Source organism: Amblyomma americanum, chromosome 4 (genome assembly GCF_052857255.1).
Source record: "Amblyomma americanum isolate KBUSLIRL-KWMA chromosome 4, ASM5285725v1, whole genome shotgun sequence".
In the NCBI taxonomy this organism is placed as follows: Eukaryota; Metazoa; Arthropoda; class Arachnida; order Ixodida; family Ixodidae; genus Amblyomma; species Amblyomma americanum.
Window position 1 is genome coordinate 187,185,994 of NC_135500.1, and position 21,402 is coordinate 187,207,395.

At 42.1% G+C, this 21,402-nt stretch overlaps 1 protein-coding gene across 1 annotated transcript; it reads left to right on the forward strand.

The window, feature by feature from the left end:
• Positions 1-2,908: 2,908 nt before the first annotated feature.
• On the forward strand, positions 2,909-15,992 carry LOC144128839 (uncharacterized). The gene is made up of 5 exons (XM_077662599.1): positions 2,909-4,342; positions 5,727-5,859; positions 8,707-8,813; positions 12,322-12,418; positions 15,723-15,992. Exons 1-5 carry the CDS (start codon positions 3,237-3,239, stop codon positions 15,834-15,836), a joined length of 1,557 nt encoding a protein of 518 aa, XP_077518725.1. The 5' UTR covers positions 2,909-3,236; the 3' UTR covers positions 15,837-15,992.
• The last annotated feature ends 5,410 nt before the right edge of the window (positions 15,993-21,402 follow it).

Here is a 21,402-nt window from a genome sequence, read left to right on the forward strand (position 1 = left end):
CGTCTGTCATAGCCTGAGGGAGTTTGGGACGTTAAATCCCATAAAACCAAACCAATGATCAACCTGCCCACTGAGAAACAGGACTCGCCGAGCGAGTTCATGGGCTGGTCCCCATTTCCAGTTGTGTAACTAAGTGCTGAGGCATCACTCGCTTCTAGGAAAGCAACCGTACATGTGGTTCCGCGCCTCACAGGGGTCGGGTGACGACCTGGCTTATATGCCTACTCACTACATTGCGACCGTAATATATATTCACTGTTTTATTTTGTCGAAACAAGATGTCGTGTATCCAATGCAATTTCCATCAACCGACTATCCGCGCTGCGAGATGCAAAGCCTGAGCAACCTGGATTCTTAATAGTAATAATAATCTCAGTAAGTTTGCTGTAGAACGACCGCATTTCGTTTTCTAGTGGCTACCAGGCCACAAGGGCATCATCAGAAAAGAACTCGAACTCCGGATCAGTAGCCGAACGCCCTCAGTGGATAGGGCGCTCGGCTACGTACTGATCCTGAGTTCCCGGACTCGAACCCGACCGCGGCGGCTGCGTTTCGTTGGAGGCAAAACGCTAAGGCGCCCGTGTGCTGTGCAATGACAGTACACGTAAAAGATCCCCAGGTGGTCGAAATTATTCCGGAGCCCTCCACTACGGCACCTCTTTCTTCATTTCTTCTTTAACTCCCTCCTTGATCCCTTCCCATTACGGCGCGGTTCAGGTAACCGCCGATATGTGAGACATGTAGATACTGCGCAGTTTCCTTCCCCAAAAACCAATTTTGAGTATGAAGAACTGGCAAGGACTCGATGAGACCGCGAAGAAGGCCGGCGTGTGTCCATTCCTCTGCAAGGACCTAGAAGCTGCAAGAAAACTGAGCATGCTCTCCGGTGGCCCGGGTTTTTACCTCACAGCCCAAACCGCTCACCATCAATCTCCACAATGAAGTGTCGTTGAAGTGAGACAACCGTATAGCTGTCGGCAGTTGAAAGTGTACACCTTTTGCTTCGGTGTGTGAGTGTGTGTGTAATAGGGTGCGGGAGCGCAGACCGCGATCGAGGTGCACAGCCCGAGAAGGTTGGTAAAAAGAGAACGTGAAATTATGCCCGAAATATTATGAATATTATGAATGGGGCCTCTTTGCGGCGGAGGGGCTCCGAACATTAAAGAATTGCGGCGCCCCTTGGGAACATGTACACAATACAATCTAAGTTCCGCCAAGGTATCAAGAAAAAAGAAGGTGATCTTATTTCCGAAAATAAAATTAACGCAGTATTATACATAAAAAAAAACTTCAGCGCAGCAAAACACTAAAGGCACAGTAAGGGAGACGAGCAGCACGAGCTGTCTTTCGTATTCTGCTGCGCTACAGTTTTTTTTTTTCATAAACTATGCACAAACAAGCCCAACTGTCAAGCCACGCTGCAGTATTACTGATGTTTGCTTCGCACCAATAGGGGCAGTGGTAGCGTTCCAGGAAAAAAAAAAAAAATGTCGGATTCCATTTCAGAATCTTCAAGTGAGTGCAAACGAATTTTAAAATTTCCCATTTCGTGGTTTCAATCGGGGAGATTTCTACGGGCGGCTTTGCGTGTGTGGCATCACTGGACGCACGGCTGTTGATATTTGCTCTGCGTTTAATGAGGGTCAAAATTTCGAGCGGAATTTTGGTCTTTTGAAACAAATAATGACCCAAGCTTTCACTTACAGTCGCCAATTTAGCAAATCAACACGCACACGGTAGGCCTTACGACAGTACCCGTGACGTCATAGGACAATCTGTCGTGACTCATGACGTCATCGTTTGGTTGAAAACGAGGGTTTGTTTGTTTGCTGACTTTTGCTATTTTTAAATACTTCTGCTTGGTATCTTGAAAAACGGTATTTAGTGCCGGAGCGAAGAGACTCTAAGGAATGTGATGTCCGGTTTATGGCTTATGGGGGTTTAACGTCCCAAAGCGACTCAGGCTATGAGGGACGCCGTAGTGAAGAGCTCTGGAAATTTGATTAACAACTCAAAATGTTAAAAGAAAACGGAGTTGGCCTTAAGCTGTATCCAAGTTATAGGAACGTTCATGATCGACTCCAACACTCAAAACAAAAATTCCCCATCGTGTGTAGAAAAAAAAATAGTGACGAATTAACGGAGTGCATACTGAAAAAAAAAGACGTGTGTACCCCTCTCCCCCCCTTCTCCTCCATTTTACTATGGGGATATGGGGTGCGTAAAGAAATCACTGTAGCAACCTAAGCCGCTAAAGCCGCGGTCTGGTGGTGCCATAAAACGTCTTCGAGTCACAGGTGTGCTTTCGTTTGTGTGCGGGTCGGGTAGGAGTTGAGTGAGAAAACAGTTATATAGATGAATAAGCCATCCTGGAGAGAACGCAACTGCGAATTAATTTCGGCCTTTACTATTAATTTTTTTTTTTTGGAGTATAATGCAGCGTTTAAAGTTTCCGCGTATCAGGAGTAGCACTCAAAATTGGAAATGTAGCGCCACCTATGGGAAGCTTTTCACAATTAACATAGCTACAAACCACTTACAAACGTTGATCATACCAACCCGTAAACGCTTTAAAAGTTTGAAAAAAAATTTACGGCCTGCGAAGGTTTGAATTCAGGTGCGGTCAACGTCAAGGCGTCAATGAGCAAAACAAAAGTTCACTGAGGACCAATTAGATGGCAGTTGCGGCGTCCTCTAGGCTAGGTGGCTTGAGCCACCGCTTGATGTAAAGGGTTCAGCCGTATCCATCCATCCATCCATCCATCCACTTTCCCACAAACCATCTACCCGTCTATTACCACTACTACCTCAGGCACTCGATGACAGGAAATTGTGCTCTTTTGTCCAGTTACTCGTGGCACAATGCTGCTATGACATTTGTCTAGCACTATATCGCATGTGATTAAGCACGTGGTGTGGTCGTGTCGTTCATGTGTCAGCATCGGCACATCGGCATAGCAGCGCTTGTGTCATCGTGTTTCGTCTTGGTGTAAAGTTACAAGGTGTAGCAGTTGCTGTGTTAGTGTGCGACAGCGCTTGTCCTGCGTGGCGGCACGGTGTCGCCAGTAAGACTGAACAGCGCAAGAATACGGTGCTGTTCTATTTTAGAATCGTCGGCCTCGTTACTGGAACAAATGATAATCCATTTACGACAACTTGCAGCTTAGGTGCGCAATGGATTGCCGTGTTTTGTAAGTCGTCGATCATTCGCAACGTCCCACCGACTCACTGCGAGCATGGATGCACTGCATCTGTCGCCTCGAAGGAAAAGCAAACGGCGTCCGCAAAGTGAATCTTCAGATACCGAGTGCAAGCGTGCTCGCTTTGCTGGCGAAAAGCGTCGCAAAAAGGCGAAAAGGAAGCATGAAACTGACGTGGTGAGTTCGGAAATTGGCTTGCTCCCTAAAAAGCGGAAGGGAGATTTTCGAGTGAGCGACTCCGTTGAGAAAAAAAAGAAAACGAAACGAGAAGCGAGTACCGACTACTCCGGCTGTAACGATGGGAAGCCATGCAGACCCACAAAAAGCAACAAAAGGGAAGTAAAGAAACCTGGGCACGAAGCAGGTGACGACGCGGACGAAGCCAAGTTCATCGAAGAGCTGAGGGGCGGTGTCACTTCGATCCTGAGGGGTTTGGACCCAGCTGAAACGAGTACCAGGCCACCGCGTGTCGCTGAAACATGCCCACCGCAGCAGTGTGACAGCGGGGACGTGGAAAACGAAAAACGAAAAAAGAAGCGAAAAAAGAAGAAACGAAAACCGCTAGAAAAAGAAGACGCTGCAACTCAAAAAGGGGCCTCAAGCAAGACTTCTGAAGATTTTATTAGAGTATCATCTTCGTCTTCAAAAAGGGAACGTAGAATAAAGAAGGGAAAGGAGACTGGAAATGTGGATGAAAAAAGCAATGTTACTTGGTCAGCAGAGGAAGAGACGTGTAAATCATTTAGTAACTTCACTTTACAAGATCCCAGTGAACAGCCATCATCAAAGCTTTCAAACTCAAACATTCCCGATGGCACACATGAGGAATCGTCGCTCAAAGCGGAAACACTTGCTAAGCAGCCTGTTGCTGACCCTCTGGTGAAAAAAACTACCAATCAACGCAGGCGTCCATTGACTCTTGCTTCATCTTCTGATGTTCGGGAGAGGGCACTTGCCAGAATACGAGCAGCACAGTTTCGCATGCTTAATGAAGAGCTATACACGACTGCAAGCGATGAAGCAGTTCAGTCATTTGAGAGCGACCCTAAGTCGTTCCAGGTTTACCATGAAGGATTCGAACAGCAAGTAGCCAAGTGGCCTGTGAACCCTGTCGATATCATCATAGACACCTTGCGTAGTATGTAAGTTGCATTCTGGTTGCTTCCTGTTGTGCATTTCAAGCAAATGAAAATTAGGAACGACAGGTGTGCATCGTGTAGCCGGATATTTGGCTTTTTGAGCCATGCTGGCTAGCCATGCAGCATGCTGACAAAGTACAGGGAAAACAGCTTTTCTTTGAACATTCTGGATGTATCTGAAAAAGTCGGTACTGTGAGGCTTCTTACCGCCATTTGTTTCAGATTGCAGTTTGATGCTTGCGCTGCGGCGACCTCAGGTATGGTTATTAGTTGAGCCTAGATAGTGCGTTAGAGTTTGTTTTGTAGAAGATTTGAGTCATTTCAGTTTTATTTCTCGTAATATATGAACGCACAAGAGCAAGTTCAAGCATAGCGCTTGTCCAGTGTCCACTCCTTGAAAGGAAATATCTGAAAGCAGTGTTATGGTGTTATGGGCTTTATCAGTTGCCTGCATTTTATCACTAGATTCAGCAACTTGCTGACATCAATAGCATCCATTTACTGATTCATGTGTATGCTATTTTGTGTTTGTTACAGACACAGTTTCTGTACTAGACATTGTGGCACATATCAGTTGGCTTTAACAGTAGTGATATGGTGCATCAACACTGGCTTAATGCCATTCATTGCAATGGCACCAGGGGCAAGAAAAAAGGAACATTGCTTATCACTGTTAATGTAACTGCAGCATTAAAGTTTGAAGTAGTCTGGAATTGTGAACAGCTTTACATAACTGGGTGTAGTGAGCACCTCTATTGTTTTAGCTGTATTCATTGAATATGTCATGTTCCTAGTGCAACCTTAGTGCTTTTATAGTGCTTGTGTGTGTGCTTAATGAAAAGCAGTCGGGAAACAAAGGAGGAAGGTAAGAGATAGAAAAGTAATGAATAGATGTCAGATATTAGTGCCGGTACAGGAATCTTGTCTCAAGTTGGCTTAGTGCTAAGCTGTGTGAAAATCATGTTGACATATGGTGGACCATGCATCATCTTACTCACTTTGCCTTGTTGTCTACTTTATTGCTTACCAAGCTGTCACACTCAAATGAAAATAGCAGAAGAGTCGCCAATGGAAAGCTTGCAAAGTAGTGCTGGTAGTTGCTGCAGCATAGGGACACCACAGATTTCACCCGATTTGAGGATATACCTTTGTGTTTAGCTTTCCCATGTGACATTTTGTGCTATTACAAATAACAGCACATAAGGCAGCACACAACAGCGCATAATTTATCGTGCATTCTGTTGTGGCCCTTAACTTGCAGTCATTTCCTTAACACAGGAGTTAGTCCCAAAATAGACAATTAGAATATCTGACAAACCTTGTCATTTGGACAAGTTGGTTTGGATGGCTAGGTTCTTGCATTCTAATTTCGTACCACTGTTTCCAGGCCCAAGTCGACTGTTATTGCTGACCTTGGCTGTGGTGAAGCAAAGATAGCTCAAGAACTTGCAAAGAACAAGGTTCATTCTTTTGACCTCATTGCCCTGAATGAACATGTCACAGTGTGTGACATGAGCAAGGTGAGCTGGCTGTTGCTTTCTGAAAACCGTTCTTATGGGGAAGTTTAGCCAACTTATCATGTTACTTTGAAAGGCTTCTCATGTGCTGAAGCCGTAAATCTCCAAAACGTCTTTAGGTACTTTTGCGGTGTTTTTCTTAGCATTCTGCAAAAGCTTGTGGTTATTGTACACCTTTCGCTGTGAGCGTTTCCTCATAACTGTCATATAGTCCTCTTAACCATTAGACTCGTGTTCTTTGAGAGTGCGAGCGTTCTTGTCATAGAAAAAAAAAATTCTGGAAATACGTCAGATGATCTGTGCGTTTTGTGATTTAGATGAGAGTTTGTGTAAGCCAGTTTAAAAAATGCCGTGTGTGCATTAAATTGGCATGCTTATGTCTCCATACTCAATTCCAGATGCAAATTCTCATTAATTGTGATCCTCTTCAATCACTTTGAGGATTCTGGTTTATATTCTGGTGGTTCCTGGGTGTTTCCATTGAACATTGTCCAGCGGGAATTGTCCGATAAACTGACATAGTAGTAGTGAAGTGAAGGCACCCTAAGTGAATAAATTATGTTCACCACGGCACACTCTCATTGGTTCCCGCCCTTGCTTTTCGCCACTGCAGGAACTCTGCAGACTCTTTCGAAGGTGTGATCGTCTGTGTGTGCATCACGGGTGCCCTCTATATTCTCTTTTCCTAGATGGCATTGTCATCACTGACTACATCAGTTACATGCACTGCGTGTTCACTTGCATTGTGTGTCTGTGGAGTTATTCATGCACAATCTGGAGCACATCCGAACTGTATTTTCATGGCAGCATATTGTCACCACCATTTCACATGTAGTGACTGGAGAGAAAATGTGGTGCTACTGCTGGAAATCACACATAATCTCATGTTTAAGGGGACATGCGGGTGAAACAATGATTTGTCGAAAAATTGCATTTTTGGTTTTTGCTTGTTTTAGTTATGTGCAATCCTTTCTTCTTCATGTTTAACAATACCAGTGCCAGATGTAGATGCAAAATTACTAAAACCTGCGATGTAAACACACCAAGTGGCCAAAAAACGAGCACACCTGAGCTACATCCATGATGGCGGAAAATTTAAATAGCAGCATTTCTTTCTACTGCGGTACTGCACACAGATACAGCATGCTTTCTTGTTTTCAGACGCATCAACAGTTTCATAGCTCGAAGAAAAAAAATTCTAAACTAGCGTTTTTTTTATTTCCCCAGAAGCTGCATCACCACATACTCTTCGAAACACTTGAGACGCATTTGTCTTTGTTTATATCATACTCATGCAACCTCAGTGCTTATGCATGACGTTGCAGTCACTCTCGTCGCATCATAACACAATTTGGTATAGATATGCTTTACTATATGCAGAAAGCAGCTATATGACTTTTGTTGCAATTTATGGTGGTGAATCGGAGTTTCACAACCGTTATAATCCTATCATAAACAGATGTTCTAAAGAGTATTTATTTTTGAAAAATTTAGAAATTTTATATGTCGCCAACTGTTTTCTCATTGCATAAATGGAATCACAGTGAGCAAAATGAGGTATGCCTCAGTGCTGTCCTATGTATATACTTACGGTAAATAGTGGCACAAAAACACTCCTTTATTCCAAATGCGTGACTTGCAAAAATTGAAACAGCCAAAGGTAAAAACTGGCAACAGATTTAAAAATAACTGATAAATATCTCTCAAATGTACAGTTTTTAGTCATGTGGCACAATATCTACAAAATACTTTTGTGCTGGAGCATGTCCCTGTACATTTAGTGCTGAATCTTGCTGCAGCATTTGGCTCAGCTTATCATGAGTGTAACTGTATAGGGTGCTCCTGCTTTTCTGCATAGGGGCCCTTCAAGTGGTATTTTCATGTTTCCCGTGTCATTTTTTGTGGTTTTCTTGTTGAAGAAAGATGACAAAATTTAGGCAAATCGTGTGTTGAATAAGAAAAAGAATGAACTTGTCACTAGTCCCGGTGCCACATGTCTGCTGCGTCAGGTGTGGCTTTTGCTGCAAGAACCGATTCCTCCGTTTGAGCTGAAAGATTTGAGACAAGATTTCATTAAACGATTTTACATGTTTCTTTTTAATGTCAGATGTCATGTAAACATAAGGCTTCCTTCAGTGATCAAGAACCTACTTATGTGAGCAAATATTTTAGGCATGTTGATCTTGCATATTAGTTGCAGAAATCAAACATTAGAACATGAGAAAGCAATGGGTGCCTTCTTCAACTCAGCTTTTTTTTTTTTTTTGTTGAGTCCGGCCTTTTTTGGTTTGCCACATTAAAATTGAAAATTGGTTTTTGGGGAAAAGAAATGGCGCAGTATCTGGCATATGGGCAGACACCTGAATGGTGCTGTAAGGGAAGGGATAAAGGAGGGAGTGAAAGAAGAAAGGAAGAAAGGTGCTGTAGTGGAGGGCTCGGGAATAATTTTGACCACCTGGGGATCTTTAACTTGCACGGACTCTGCACAGCACGGGGCACCTTAGCATTTCGCCTCCATCGAAACGCAGCCGCCGCGGTCGGGTTCGAACCCGGGAACTCTGGATCAATAGCCGAGCACCCTAACCACTAAGCCACCGCGGCAGGGTTTTGCCACATTCAGTTCAGTTTATTACCTTAACGTTTCCTTGTAGGGGGCATTACATAATGGGCGGGTTTTCATACAAAGAAAAACATCACGTGACATATTTTATGTTTTAAGCTGTAGCATATATTTTGAGATATGTACGCCTTTTACCATCATACTGTGGTGATAACAGTTTTCTACCAGTTCTCTGGATCACTCGTAATGCAGGGAAGGGTAACTGTTCTCTTTATTTTTGCATTTTACAGGTTCCTCTTCCCAATCAAGCTGTTGACGTTGCTGTGTTCTGTTTGTCACTAATGGGAACCAACCTGAATATGTTTGTCCTGGAAGCAAATCGCATATTAAAGAAGGGGTAAGTAGTGACGGTTCAACTTGACCATGGCTTTTTCTTCCATTTATCTATTTATTTGTGCTACACTGCAGGCTGCAAGGCCCAAGCAAAAGGGAAATGCAGATTCAGTCAAGCAAAAAGAATGGCAGCATAGAATTATGAGAAACAGAATATAAAAAAGCACCAAGTGTGTACACTAGAAAAATAAAAAAAATATATGACAATGCTGTATGGTTTATCTAACCATGATCATTTACAACTGTAAAGGATTATTGACAGTGGGTTTACATGCTTTTCTGTTCATGGGTGGTTTAGAAAAAAAATATGAATGCTTAAATGAGTTGTTCATAACAAAATACAGCTTGAAGGGTGGGGAAGAGAGTGATGAGAGGTGTATTGGGTTCATAATATTAATGGGCATGCTGTACGGAGTGTTCTAAGTCAGAATAACAAAGGAAAATACTTCATTTGAACAAATTTGTACCAGTACTTAGCTCTGGGATTAAATTTCAATGCATTACAGAGATTGAAAACCATACTACTACAGTTTTAAAAAAAAGTAAAGTGTACAGCTCGTCTTTGATTCTTTTCAAGTGATTTAAAGTTATTTTTGTGATTAGTGAATAGTTAGTGATTCAGTAGCATATTAATAGTCAATATCAAGTGGTACTTAAATATTGCAACTTAAACTTGGTGAACATTTATTATGGTGAGTATTTCACTTTAACAGGCATATTTTGAGTTTATTAAGTAGCATGATAAGTGTTTATAAAGCAGATAAAGAAGCATCTAAAATACAGATACTCCGGCTTTTAAGCCTCTTGTTACTTTTGTGCCAAGATGCTTAATTATTTTATTTGGCTTCTTGAATACTGTTACCAAAACCCCAAATCCACGCATTAATGTGTATGCTAATTCTTGCTTTCGAAGGACGATAGCAGAATGGAATGATTTACCAGCATCTCTTTTGCAGTCCAATATGTTAACAACATTTGAAAAAGCTATTTCCACTTCGCACTATAATGTTTTACCAATGCAATACATCGCCTAACTGCTTGGTGATTGCATTTTGCGTTAGGTGAAGACTGGAAACGTGGAAATGTTTTCCTTTTTCTTTTTTGTGTGAATTAACTGGTTTCGGAGTGAATATTTATTAGCACTGCTTCTGTAAAATAAAACTTTACGTTGCAAGAAATGTGATTGTGTAGATGAAGACGAACTTTGTATTTTGTGTAGTTGCACGTGAACATGTTACTCGAAATCAGTTAATTCACACAGAAAAGAAAAAGGAAAGCATTTCCACATTTCCAGTCTTCACCTTAGGCGAGATGCAATCACCAAGCGGTTAGGCGATGTATTGCATTGATAAAACATTATAGTGCGAAGTGGAAATAGCTTTTTCAAATGTTGTTAACATACTGGACTGCAAAAGAGATGCTGGTAAATCATTCCATTCTGCTATCGTCCTTGGAAAGCAAGAATTAGCGTACACATTAATGCGTGGATTCGGGGTTTTGGTAACAGTATTCATGAAGCCAAATAAAATAATTAAGCATCTTAGCACAAAAATAACAAGGTGCTTAGAGTATCTGTATTTCAGATGCTTCTTTATCTGCTTTATAAACGCTTATCATGCTACTTAATAAACTCAAAATATGCCTTTTAAAGTGCAATACTTTGTGTAATTGCAAGTGAACATGTTACTCCTCAAGTGTCACGCCCCACGGCCAACAGTATTTGCAAATAAATAATAAATAAAGATCACTATTTTGACGATGTAGTTGTTGTTACTGGTACATGCATTGAACCCATGGATTGTTGCGGTGCGTCTTTCGGTAGACATAAAATGCCAGCTTCACTATTACGCCAAGCAAGTGCAAGATGTGGGAGCGCACTATTGCTTTTCTTGGCCACCGAATTAGCCATCTACAGTCAAATCAATTTAGCCGCAAAGCATCCATCTACCAAGAAAGCTCTGCTGTCATTTCTTAAACTATGCCACGACAGCTAAGCCCATACATATCTAAGAAAGGCCAAATCAGCATCATTGCTTGAGGTTCATTGCAAGAGGAACCTTCAACACTTTCAAGAGCAAGCTAGGTCCAACCACCATCCTACAAGTGCCTGACATTTCTCGCCCTATTGTACACCACAAAGATGCCTCAAGCACTAGCCTAGGTGAGGTTTTACGGCAAAAAGGAAGTGGTGACATACTGCATCCTATAGCAAATTCCAGTCATAACCCACTGCCACAAGAAACACACCACTACACCATCGAGCGGCAGTTTCAGGTGCTTGTCTAGGCTGTCTGAAAATTTATCAACTCGTTCAGGAGCCGTTCATCATTCAGTGTGACTATCAACTCCTCCAGTACTTATGGTCAACTTGACATGTGAACAATAGAGTGTTGCGCTGGAGCTTGTTGTCAGAAGAATACCTCATCAGTGTTGAGTACATCACAGGAATTGACAATGTAGGTGCCGACTATTCGAATCACATTTGAAATTGTTTCCTCATGTGTGACCTGCTCTTTGGAGTGGCCCTGCATATGACATCGCTGTACATTGAAGCAAAGTGGCATATGCTCAGAGACACCCGAGAGTGGTGCTTCTCGTCGTCAACCACTTTGCTTTGATATGCAGCCTAATCAGACACACTGGCGCCTCGAAGAGCGGAGCCACACACTCGTGTTTTCACGCTAAGAGTGGATCGCCCGGTATGATGTTTCATATTTCTTGTGGAATTTTCCTGTTGTTTTGTGTTCTTCTTTATTACACTGGTATGTGCATTTCGCCTATTCCTTATACTTTGTTAATGCATATGTGTGCTATGCAAACAATGATTGTGCGATGCACCATTCCTTGTCCTCAACCAACTACGAGAATAGTTTTGCACACCTGCATTAAAAAGGAGGGTAATGTGATGATGTGGATTTGTGATAGTATGTGCAGGGAGAGAAGAGTATGCAGAGGATGGGGGGGGGGGGGGGGAGAAAAGAAACGCATGGAATATGTTCGTGGTGTGTGGCTTTTTTTTTGTGCTCGGTGTTCGGCTAGCTTGAGTTAAGGCCAGGGACTGACCGCCAGGGAACCTACATGCTATTTGATTCCACAATGCAGCAGTGGTCAGTGGCTAAATGCAATTACAGTGAGTTGCCACCACACCTGAGTATTTTACTGGTAGGGATCTTGGGCCCATTACCATCACACAGACAAAAGAGTTTATATGCGCAAAAGTATCTGAGATTGTGGACAAAAGCATCAGGTCAGTATTGTGTGCAATTTTTGTTCATGCCTCAGAGAAGTGGCGCGTTTTACTTTATTTGACCTTTTGAACAAGTGCAGTAATGGGTTGGAAACATCATTTGAGCTCGTTTGCATCATTTGCTTTAGACCAGTGGATGTGTGGCACTGGTGCAGGTTTTGGCAGTGTTGCAGTGTTTTCCCTGCCATTGCTGGTGTGGTCTGATCTCATTTATGACTAGTGTAGCTTAGTTGTTGTTATATGCTTTATTGTTTTTGTTTTTCAGTGGTTTATTGAAGATTGCTGAAGTGAGAAGCAGGTTCTTGTCAACTCAGGGCTTTGCAAAGACAATGAAGAAATTTGGCTTTGAGCCTGAGCATATGGTAAGCTTTCTTTGAAGTCTCTCTTCACCATAGCTGTGTGTGGCACCATAACTCTGGTGAAGAAAAGGTTTTGTTCATGTTAAGTCAAATCGTATAAGATCAAGTTTATTTTTCCTACATCAGAAATGTAGACCTCTGTATTGTGCATGATCTTGCACCATGGATTAAGCAAAGGTTTGAAACAAACCGTGACTCTGTCCTATCTCGTAATGAATCGTTTTCACCTGGTTTGATATTTAAATAATGGAACCAACGTACACTGTCAAGAAATGGTCGTTTATTTTGGAAGGTAATGCATAACTTTTGACAGTACAGCCTTTGTGTGTTGCTTGCTATATTGCTATAAAGGACACTAGTTCTTTGTTGACACCATTAACCTAAACAAGTGTTAACACACATGTTTGTATTCGCAAACAATGGTAACAGTGGTACGCTCTGTTATCAAAAATCATCCTCTATGAGAAAATGTAAACGAGACATATTAATTGTTTAATTGTTTGTTATGAAGCAGGAGTGAGCGTGTCTTGTACAGTTAAAGCTTGCTAATTCAACCCTATTATTACGGGAATTCGGACTGTTGATATGGTTCCGGCCATTGCTAATTAAGTATGGCGTGGAACACTTGTTAATTTGTACGCTGCTGGGCTTGCACTGGGGTTAATTCGAACAGGCTCCTGAAGTAAGACCTGCCTTGGGGTATGACTGGCATGGCAAGAAATCAGTCATCCATATATGTATATCCCTCAAAAGCCTCAATAGCCTGGTGTATTGCTGCTCGCACAACGGCAGCTGTGGCGGTGATCGGAGGGCCTTCACTGCTAGGCTGAGAGGTAGCTCAGCTACATGGGTAGTTGTTCGCTGACCTCCACTGCCAGGCCGTGGTGGTGGCTGCCTGCTGCACATTGACAAGCTAACCTAGCTGAGCCAGAGTTCTTGCCGAGTTGAACGCCGTTTTTTATATGGATTGGTGCATCGCCAGACTATCCTACCTGCATGCCACTGCTTCAGTTTTGTCAACTCCTCTACTCATGAAATGATTTGAATGAGAACATGTTTTACAGAAGTCTGTCTGTTTGGGTATGTAACATAGAGGGTACTCTGGCACCAACCAGGTGTTGCTGAAACAAATCCCACCTTTTCAGGACTAGCTCATTCCCTTCTTCAAAGGCAACTAAATGTTCAGCATGCAGCAAGCAGCAGACCTTGATTTCCTGTTGTTGCGTGACGGAAACCATTCACGTAGGTGTAGGGCATAGAGCCCAGGCAGCTGTTCATGTTCCCTTTTGTGTTCTGGATGTGCCACGATTCTAGATGAAGCCTCCTAGTCTCTCGCCATCGGTATCGGCGTAACCGACAGAGCAATTGAGCAGCACAGTGGAGGAAATGGATTAAGTTCTATGCCCAGCAATCTGACTCGCTAGAAACGATTCTGTGGTAAAAACGTCCGCAGTGCTTGGCTAGGGCACTCTGTTTGGTGTCCATTCTCCAGGTGTTTTTGTGTTGTTGAAGGCTCTCACCTTAATTCCTTGTCTCGTCAATGTACGAGGCGGGGCATGCAGCGCAGGGGATCTTGTAGGTCACACCTTGCTGCTTCTATTTGGGAACACGGTCTTTGGGTTGCACGAGGACATAGCCAAGCGTTGACATGGGTTTTTGGGAAACAGATGTTTTGCTTTAGCAGAATGTGTGCCAACACTTCGCTGATGCCCCTTGTGTATGCTATGATGTGAGTGTTTTCCTTCGCTTCATTAGTAACCAGTTTTTATGTCCTCATGGCCTGATGATGGAACACATGCTCCGGGTGTAGCCATTCTGAAGATCGGTGAACATGGCAGCTTCTTTCTTCCTTTTCTCACTTTCCATGGAGCAGATAGTCTTTGCCTTTGACAAAAGAATTGATAAGACGGCAGCCTTGTGGTTCGCTGGACTGTAAGAGTGGAAGTACAGGTAGCGGCTGGAATTTGTCGGCTTCTGAGGAACACAATACTCCAGTTCTTCTTGTCTTTTTACCTGCATGTCAAGGAATGGCAAGGTGGTGTCTTTTTCTCATTCTACGGTGAACTGGATCGCTGGCTCAAACAAGTTGACAAGCGCAAGGAAGTTATCCACCTTCAATTTTTTTTAAATGCACAAGCAGTCATCGACATAGTGCATAAACACTTTTGTTTTTTGCTGAATGGGCTGCAGAGCTTTCTGTTCAGTAACCTCGATCATCAGGTTGACTGCAGGTGCAGAAAAGGCTGCGCCAATGTAGTGTAGTGCCGCTCGTTTCCCTGTACAATTCTTCTCTGAAAGAGAAAAATGTACTACTCAGGCAGAATTCCAAAAGCCAGCAGAGTTCTCCTTTGTTCAGGCTTGTCCTGGAGCCAGGGTCTCCATCTGCGTCGAGGGCCTGTTTTCCTGCAGCGACGACAAGAAGCACGGAAATGCCACGTTGAAGGACACCATGCACTCATCCATGTTCACTTGTGCATGACAAAGGCTTCCGACAAAATAACAGGAGCTGCACCCATTTATGTCAATATGTTGCCTGTCAGAGGGGAGAGGATTCAGTGGGGATAGAGAGTGCCTGAAGCGGCAAGGTGAAGTCGACGATCGGTCGGAGAAACACCAAACATGCGGATTTTTCGAAGTCCATAAATAGCCAGTGCTCAGCCGTTCCTGCAGGTTAGGCATAAATAGAGGCTCTTTGATTCCAAGTTCTGTTAGAAGATTTATGCCAGAAGTCTGTTCACTTTAGTCTGAAGTTGAGAAGTTGGATCCTTTTTCAGTTTTTCATAACCTGGGTCGTCAAGGAGTGTTTTCACTGTGCGTTTGTAATCCTCCCAGTTGGTACTGTCCACAGTAGCACCGTTGGCACAGTTTTTTTCCTTTCTTTGCTGTGTTCGCAGCCAGGTTTGCACTCTGCCCGGGCTATGATTCACGTATGACCCCCCCCCCCCCCCCCCCCCCCCCCCCGCACACAGAGTGCACAATTCTGAAAAAAGAAACGTGCCAGCCTGTACGCTAGTAAATATGGTTTGTTGTCCTGCTTTTGGAGCACCTATTATTATACTTCCTTGGAGCTTCTAGCACTCTTCATGTTGCTTTTTGACAAGAAATTTGACATGTTGTTCTTCATGTCGTTTCTTAATTTATGCTCATTGGAGGCTGGCTTGGATGAAACATAATTTTAAAACCTGAATCATTAATCTGTTAACTGAGTAAGATTATTCTTTATATGCGACCACAGCAGAGTTGGAATGTGATATTTGTGTTATATTGTCTTGCCTGCTTTTTAATTTTGCATATCTTTGTTTGACAGGATGAATCCAATAAGATGTTTGTGCTGTTTGACTTTAAGAAGGTCCGGAGCACCACTCAGCACCCACATCTCCCAACACTTAAGCTGATGCCTTGTCTCTACAAGAAACGGTAATTTGTTGCTAATCAAAAAGGCCATGGTCATCAAGGCCATGAGAAAAACAGTCCTTTCATGCCTTTGGTTGCCAGCCCTTATAACAAGCTGTTCAGCCTCTGCATTAAGCCATTTTAGGATGAAGCCAAATGCTGATTAAAGAGGGAGCACCACATATTTATGGTTTGTTTATTCTCTTCAACCTGAATGAGTAACATGCTTGGACTGCCATACAGCTTTCACATCAAAACACACTGTGTTTGGGAGTAACAAAATAGTGTATCAACAAGGCATGAGCAATAAAACTTCAGTGTGCACTGCACTCAAAAGTGTTGCACTGCTTAATGTACAAAGCCTTTAGTGCACTTGAAAACCATTTTCTGTACATAAATCAAGACACACTCACAGCATTGAACATTGTAAAAAATATACATAAATAGTTTTTTTCTACCTTTTAGCATTGAAAGACATGACAGTTTGATTTAAAGAGCGTGGTTTCATCCCTGGATACTATGCACTTGCGTGATAGAAATGCACAAGTTTTGATACTTTTGGAACAGTTGGGAAAGATAGTTTTTTACACCACAAGGTCATACCCTGACAACCTTCAGAGTGTGCTTTGAATACTAATTCTATGATTTATCAAACGGACATGGCCTTCAGAGCTACAAGCACATACATAAGTTCTATTTCTCATTCCAGTTACAGCACTGGAAAGCTTCCATTTTTACAGCCATCTCTCAGTTTTGTAGTCCAATTTTTTTGTCTATACACTTTACTTGAAGATGGATGTACTGTACATGTAATGCCTTTATACCTAAGGTTATGCCTTTGAGGAAGCAAAGGCATAACCTCAGCATAACCATATCCGGCTTTATCATATTCACAAAGCTGAATGTGATGTGCTAAGCACATAAATGCTGTTGGTGAAAAAAATGCATCCTTAGGAATTATAGTAGTCCTTTCACATCATTCTTCTTTGATTGTGTAGAGTAATTATGTCAAAACACTCATGGGGTGAGGTTTCACATTTAATATGGCACTGCGGTTCCCACTGCCACCTCCAAGTGTGCTTCGAGTTTTTTTGCAGGTGCATGTTGCCGATTCGACAGGCGTTGATGTGCATTCGAACAGTTTCTTGTTTTCTTGGCATGACCTTGACTCAACTTGAAAGCCCTTGTTTTGTTTGCATATTTTGGCGTCAGTCAGCACTTATCGCTGTCTGAAGTGTTTTGTGCTCTTTATGGGGCTTTCTTGTATTTCTCTAATCTGTAGCAGTTCATAGCAGTTAGGCTACAATTAGGTTGGTAGTCTTAAGTATACTGCATGAATTGATAAGATGTGAGTGGAAACGAGGGTTGGTACCAGCCTTGTTGGGCGACAGTTCAGCATTGATCCTTGTACACTTGCTTTACTATGCTTACTGCATCTATTTCACACTGTTGCACAACCATGTGTCAGCACCAAGTCAGTTGGTCGTCCTTGTCACTAAAGTAAGATTTGATCTATTCTTTTGGAGCAGCTATTAAATATGGCTCACCACTTGTCCATAGCACTTGAACGTCTTCCGATTTATGAGCTCTCAGCTTTGCAAAATGCATACAGGATTGCAAAGGAGTGCAACCCACTTACATTGATAGAAGATAAGTGCACTTTTGAGGTGTACATGCTAATGAGCCACTAGTTTTATACTTCCAAGGCTGCCAGCTGTAGGAAGCTTGATGCCTTGAGGAAAAACGAACATAGTTTGTGGTCAAATCTGGGAAAGTCTATACAGTTTTGAGATTGATCAAGGTGTCCTAAAGAAAATTGAGAGAGCCACGTTTTTTTGTTTATTTTAGAATAGAAGACCTAGGTAAATGAAGCACTTAGCACTGATAAACTTGTGCAGATGCAGAATCTGGCGCCAAAGTACACTTTTGTTTTTGGGTTTGCTTCTGACCCCTGAATTTCATTCAGCAGGGGACAGTCCCAAAGCTTATAGTGTTTTGGAAATGTGATGCTAATTGAAAAGAGGAAAGTGAAAATTCATTGCACAACGGCTGATGTGCTGTTGCCTTGTATTTACAGCAAACTGCGCAAAAGGTTTTTCTTTGTTTTATCACTGCTAATGTCAACCACAATGTGTGGAATAAAATTTTTCTGAATTGCCTCGTATTTCAATGTTCTAGAGCTGCATGAGGAACCCAATCGCCAACTATACCCTTTACTTGCTGTCACTATCCGTCAACTACTCGCCACTATGCTTCGTCTCCATTGTACCCTTGTACAGTAGAGGTGTAATCTTAGAGAAATGCGACAGTTGAATGAATAGATTCTGCTAACTCTGAAACAATTTAAGCTAGATCAGAATCGTGTTAAATGTTCATACATTTCTTTGATTTCCTATTTTAATACAGTCCTAAACAGTAAGATTTAACAAGTTGGTTTGGTTGGAACCTTTTCCCTTCAACAGCTGGAGTAACATTGGAATTGGCAAATGCATTCCGGACGCAGTCATGTTTGGCCTCCTATTACAAAACTCTATTCCTCGTACAGTTGTGTACAATCACCAAGATCAGTGTATAAAATTTTTTCTGGATCCTCAGTGTTCGAGACTTGTATTTTAAAACGCTGTGTTGTGGAAAAACTTTTTTATGCTAATCATTAAATGCTCAGTCCTGGCAAGCTGCTTTAATGCTCTTGCGTATTATAAGAAATGTTAAATGGGTTTACATGTCACATGCATAATTTAAATAGTAAACATTCTTATGTTGTTACATGAAACATGCATTTTAAATTTGTTACAAGGTTTGAGGGCTGTCAAGCTGCTTTTTCTCTTATATTTACTAGCTACCTGATTGTTTTGCTTTATTTAGCCCTCCGTAATAACTTTTTATGAGCAGTGCAGTTCATGATGATCTGCAAGACACAGCACTGTTGGTAGCCTGAATGTTTAGACAGTTCTCACTACCAAGATTGTCACCTTTGAAATCACCTTATATTAGTGCTTGTGCTTGTGTAACCAACCACCTTGGTACTGTATCTTAGAGTTTGTTCTAAGCAGCTCTTAAAAAAACAGTGGCCTCAAGCAGGCATCCGGAAAATTTCTTTTTAGACAAACAGCTTCGTTGTCCTGCTTTCTGTCGCATTGCTGTGGACAAAATGTCGGCACAGTACAAGAGCCTATATCAAATGTGAAAACGCACTTTACAAGCTTCCATACGTGTGTGTCAATCTTGTGCATGCACACCCAGCTTCGGAAATGCCTGAAGTGTTGCACAATAGACACAAAAACGCGAGATGTACACTGCTTAAAGTGGTGTTTCTAACGATGCGCATTGTACTGTGCAGTGTTGGCATTAGTACTATTTACAAAAATTACATATTGAACACATTATATCGAAAGCTGGGGCCTAGCAGCTAAAGGCTACACTGTGTCTAAAAGAAGTACATCAGCATAGGCGGCAGCTGACTAGACAACCTGGTATGCTGTCCCGTACTCAGAAATAGCAGGACAGCATCTCTTTATGTTGCCCTTGTGGAAGTGTGGCAGCTGGAGCCAGGATGGCACCCACATCATTGGGCTGGAGCACATTAGCCACTGCATTCTATTTCAGAAGGCTTACAGAACAGAATTCCTCAATGCAATTCGCAAATATGTGCAATGGCTCGAGAAGGGTTCCTTGCACATGCCTGTGTACGTTGATCCTAGCAATGAAGCTTAGGGTTATTAAAGCAACACTCGGGACAAATTTGAGTAGGCATAAATCAATAGATTACCAAATTCTAATGACAAAGAAGCTACTTTAGTTGAAAACAGAACCTTTCTAAGCTAGAAAGAGCTGAAATTGAAACACAGATAATTACCACCGTAGGCCTTTTTTGACAGCAACCTACGATGACATCAAATACTAATTTTCCTTGCAGGATGATGGTTCAACGCCCTTAACCTTAATGTCCCGAGATCCTTGCAGATCTCGGGAGGCTAGATCACACTGCTATTCATGCGCATGACCAGTCAAAGAGTCCATCTATCTTGACATTATCACCAATGTCGTGGGTTTGAATTACATTGAGAAAAAGAACAGGGGGTGTGCAAATATTCGAAATTTTCAAATAGCAAATCGAATATCCTGGTATTCGGTTTGGTGAACGAATCAAACAGTGCGTGTGCAAAATTATTCGAAACGAATCGAATCTGTTCTCGTGTTTATGAATAGTTCTAAAATAATTGGCAGGAAGTTCATATAGGGCATGCTGTAGTTTCTTTTGACAACTTTTTAAAAAACGGAGCCCACTCTGATGCCACACAGCATGCTACCGCGATCTGTCTGTGTAGAAAGGACGGTGCAGCACTACGGCGCAGTCCATTCGTTTGGCGGCATTCATAATGTTCATACATATGGCCTTTAAGATTGGCCAGTGCAACGGTGTTCAGCTAGGTTTAACAAACCCATTCAGTATGTCCAATGTTGGAGGCCATGGCTCAAACTCGCCCCTCTCATCAACTGGGATTTGGTTTTAGTTTATACACTGTCTTCAATAGCAAAAGGTAGTTTTCATATACATATTTAAGGATTGGCATCAAGTTAATATACTGACATCGTATTTGCATGTTTTCCCGATGGACATCAGTGTTGTATCTTTTGACAGCCACAGCTTTACTTCCATGACTTAGAGCGCTGCCACTAGTGCTTCATTGTAATGCATGAGTATTCGTTTTGTAGGAATATTGCACAAGTAGCGAATAATCGCAAATATTCAATTCGTATTCAACTCTTTTTTTTTTTAACTGCGCTATTCATATTCAATTTGGTTAGAAAGCTAGCCTATTCATATCAGATTTCGTTTCGAACAGCACTGCTCGCACACTCCTAGAAAAAATTCCTCAACTCCAAATTTTTCAGCAGTCATATGTATTTTGTTGCTAATCGAATTCCAGCATAGCTACAAAGGGCCAAAAAGCCAAATCTTACTAAGGAAAATATTGGATGGAATTGTCCTTAGTGTTCCTTTCAGGACATTGGCCTTCTAAAGTTGGGGTTCTTGAAATTTTGGCCTCAGAGTACCTTGCCAGCTTTCAAAAAGTGCTAAGGAAATCAAGATATCTTTATTTTCACGTGCAGAAAGCAGTGTACAACCATGTGGCTGATATTTTGTGTTCAGATGTTTATATACAGTCATTAATGGCTGGCCATAGCAGTGAAATGGTCTGGTGGGGAAGGTTCAACTTTGGAGTTGGCAGAGGAAAGGTTGGGCATACATAGACTTGGCTCCTCAGGGAATGTTGATCATGATTTGGCTTTAGTGGTGCAAGAGGTGGCTTAGCAAAGATTGCCATTGTTCACATGCTCAATGAATGTGTACAGACCTTTCAAGGAGGCCAAATGTTCAGGGAAGCAAATTCAAACATTTCTTATGAAGTATTGTAATATAAATGCACAAAAGTAACACCACTGCTAAGTGACAGCAGTGAGTGAATGTCATGTAGTAGTTCTACTCTTAGTGCAATTCAAAATTTACTAAATTAGAAATAATCAAGCTAACGCATCTGCACAGCTTTGAGCTCTGACAATTTAATACAGTAGATCCATTAGGATGATGC

Bases quoted from the DNA above. Each gene is read 5' to 3' on its own strand.
- LOC144128839 (XM_077662599.1), top strand. From the start codon at position 3,237: ATGGATGCACTGCATCTGTCGCCTCGAAGGAAAAGCAAACGGCGTCCG. The intron at 5,860-8,706 runs GTGAGCTGGCTG...TGCATTTTACAG, and splicing joins CAGTGTGTGACATGAGCAAG to GTTCCTCTTCCCAATCAAGC. The intron at 12,419-15,722 runs GTAAGCTTTCTT...TTTGTTTGACAG, and splicing joins GCTTTGAGCCTGAGCATATG to GATGAATCCAATAAGATGTT.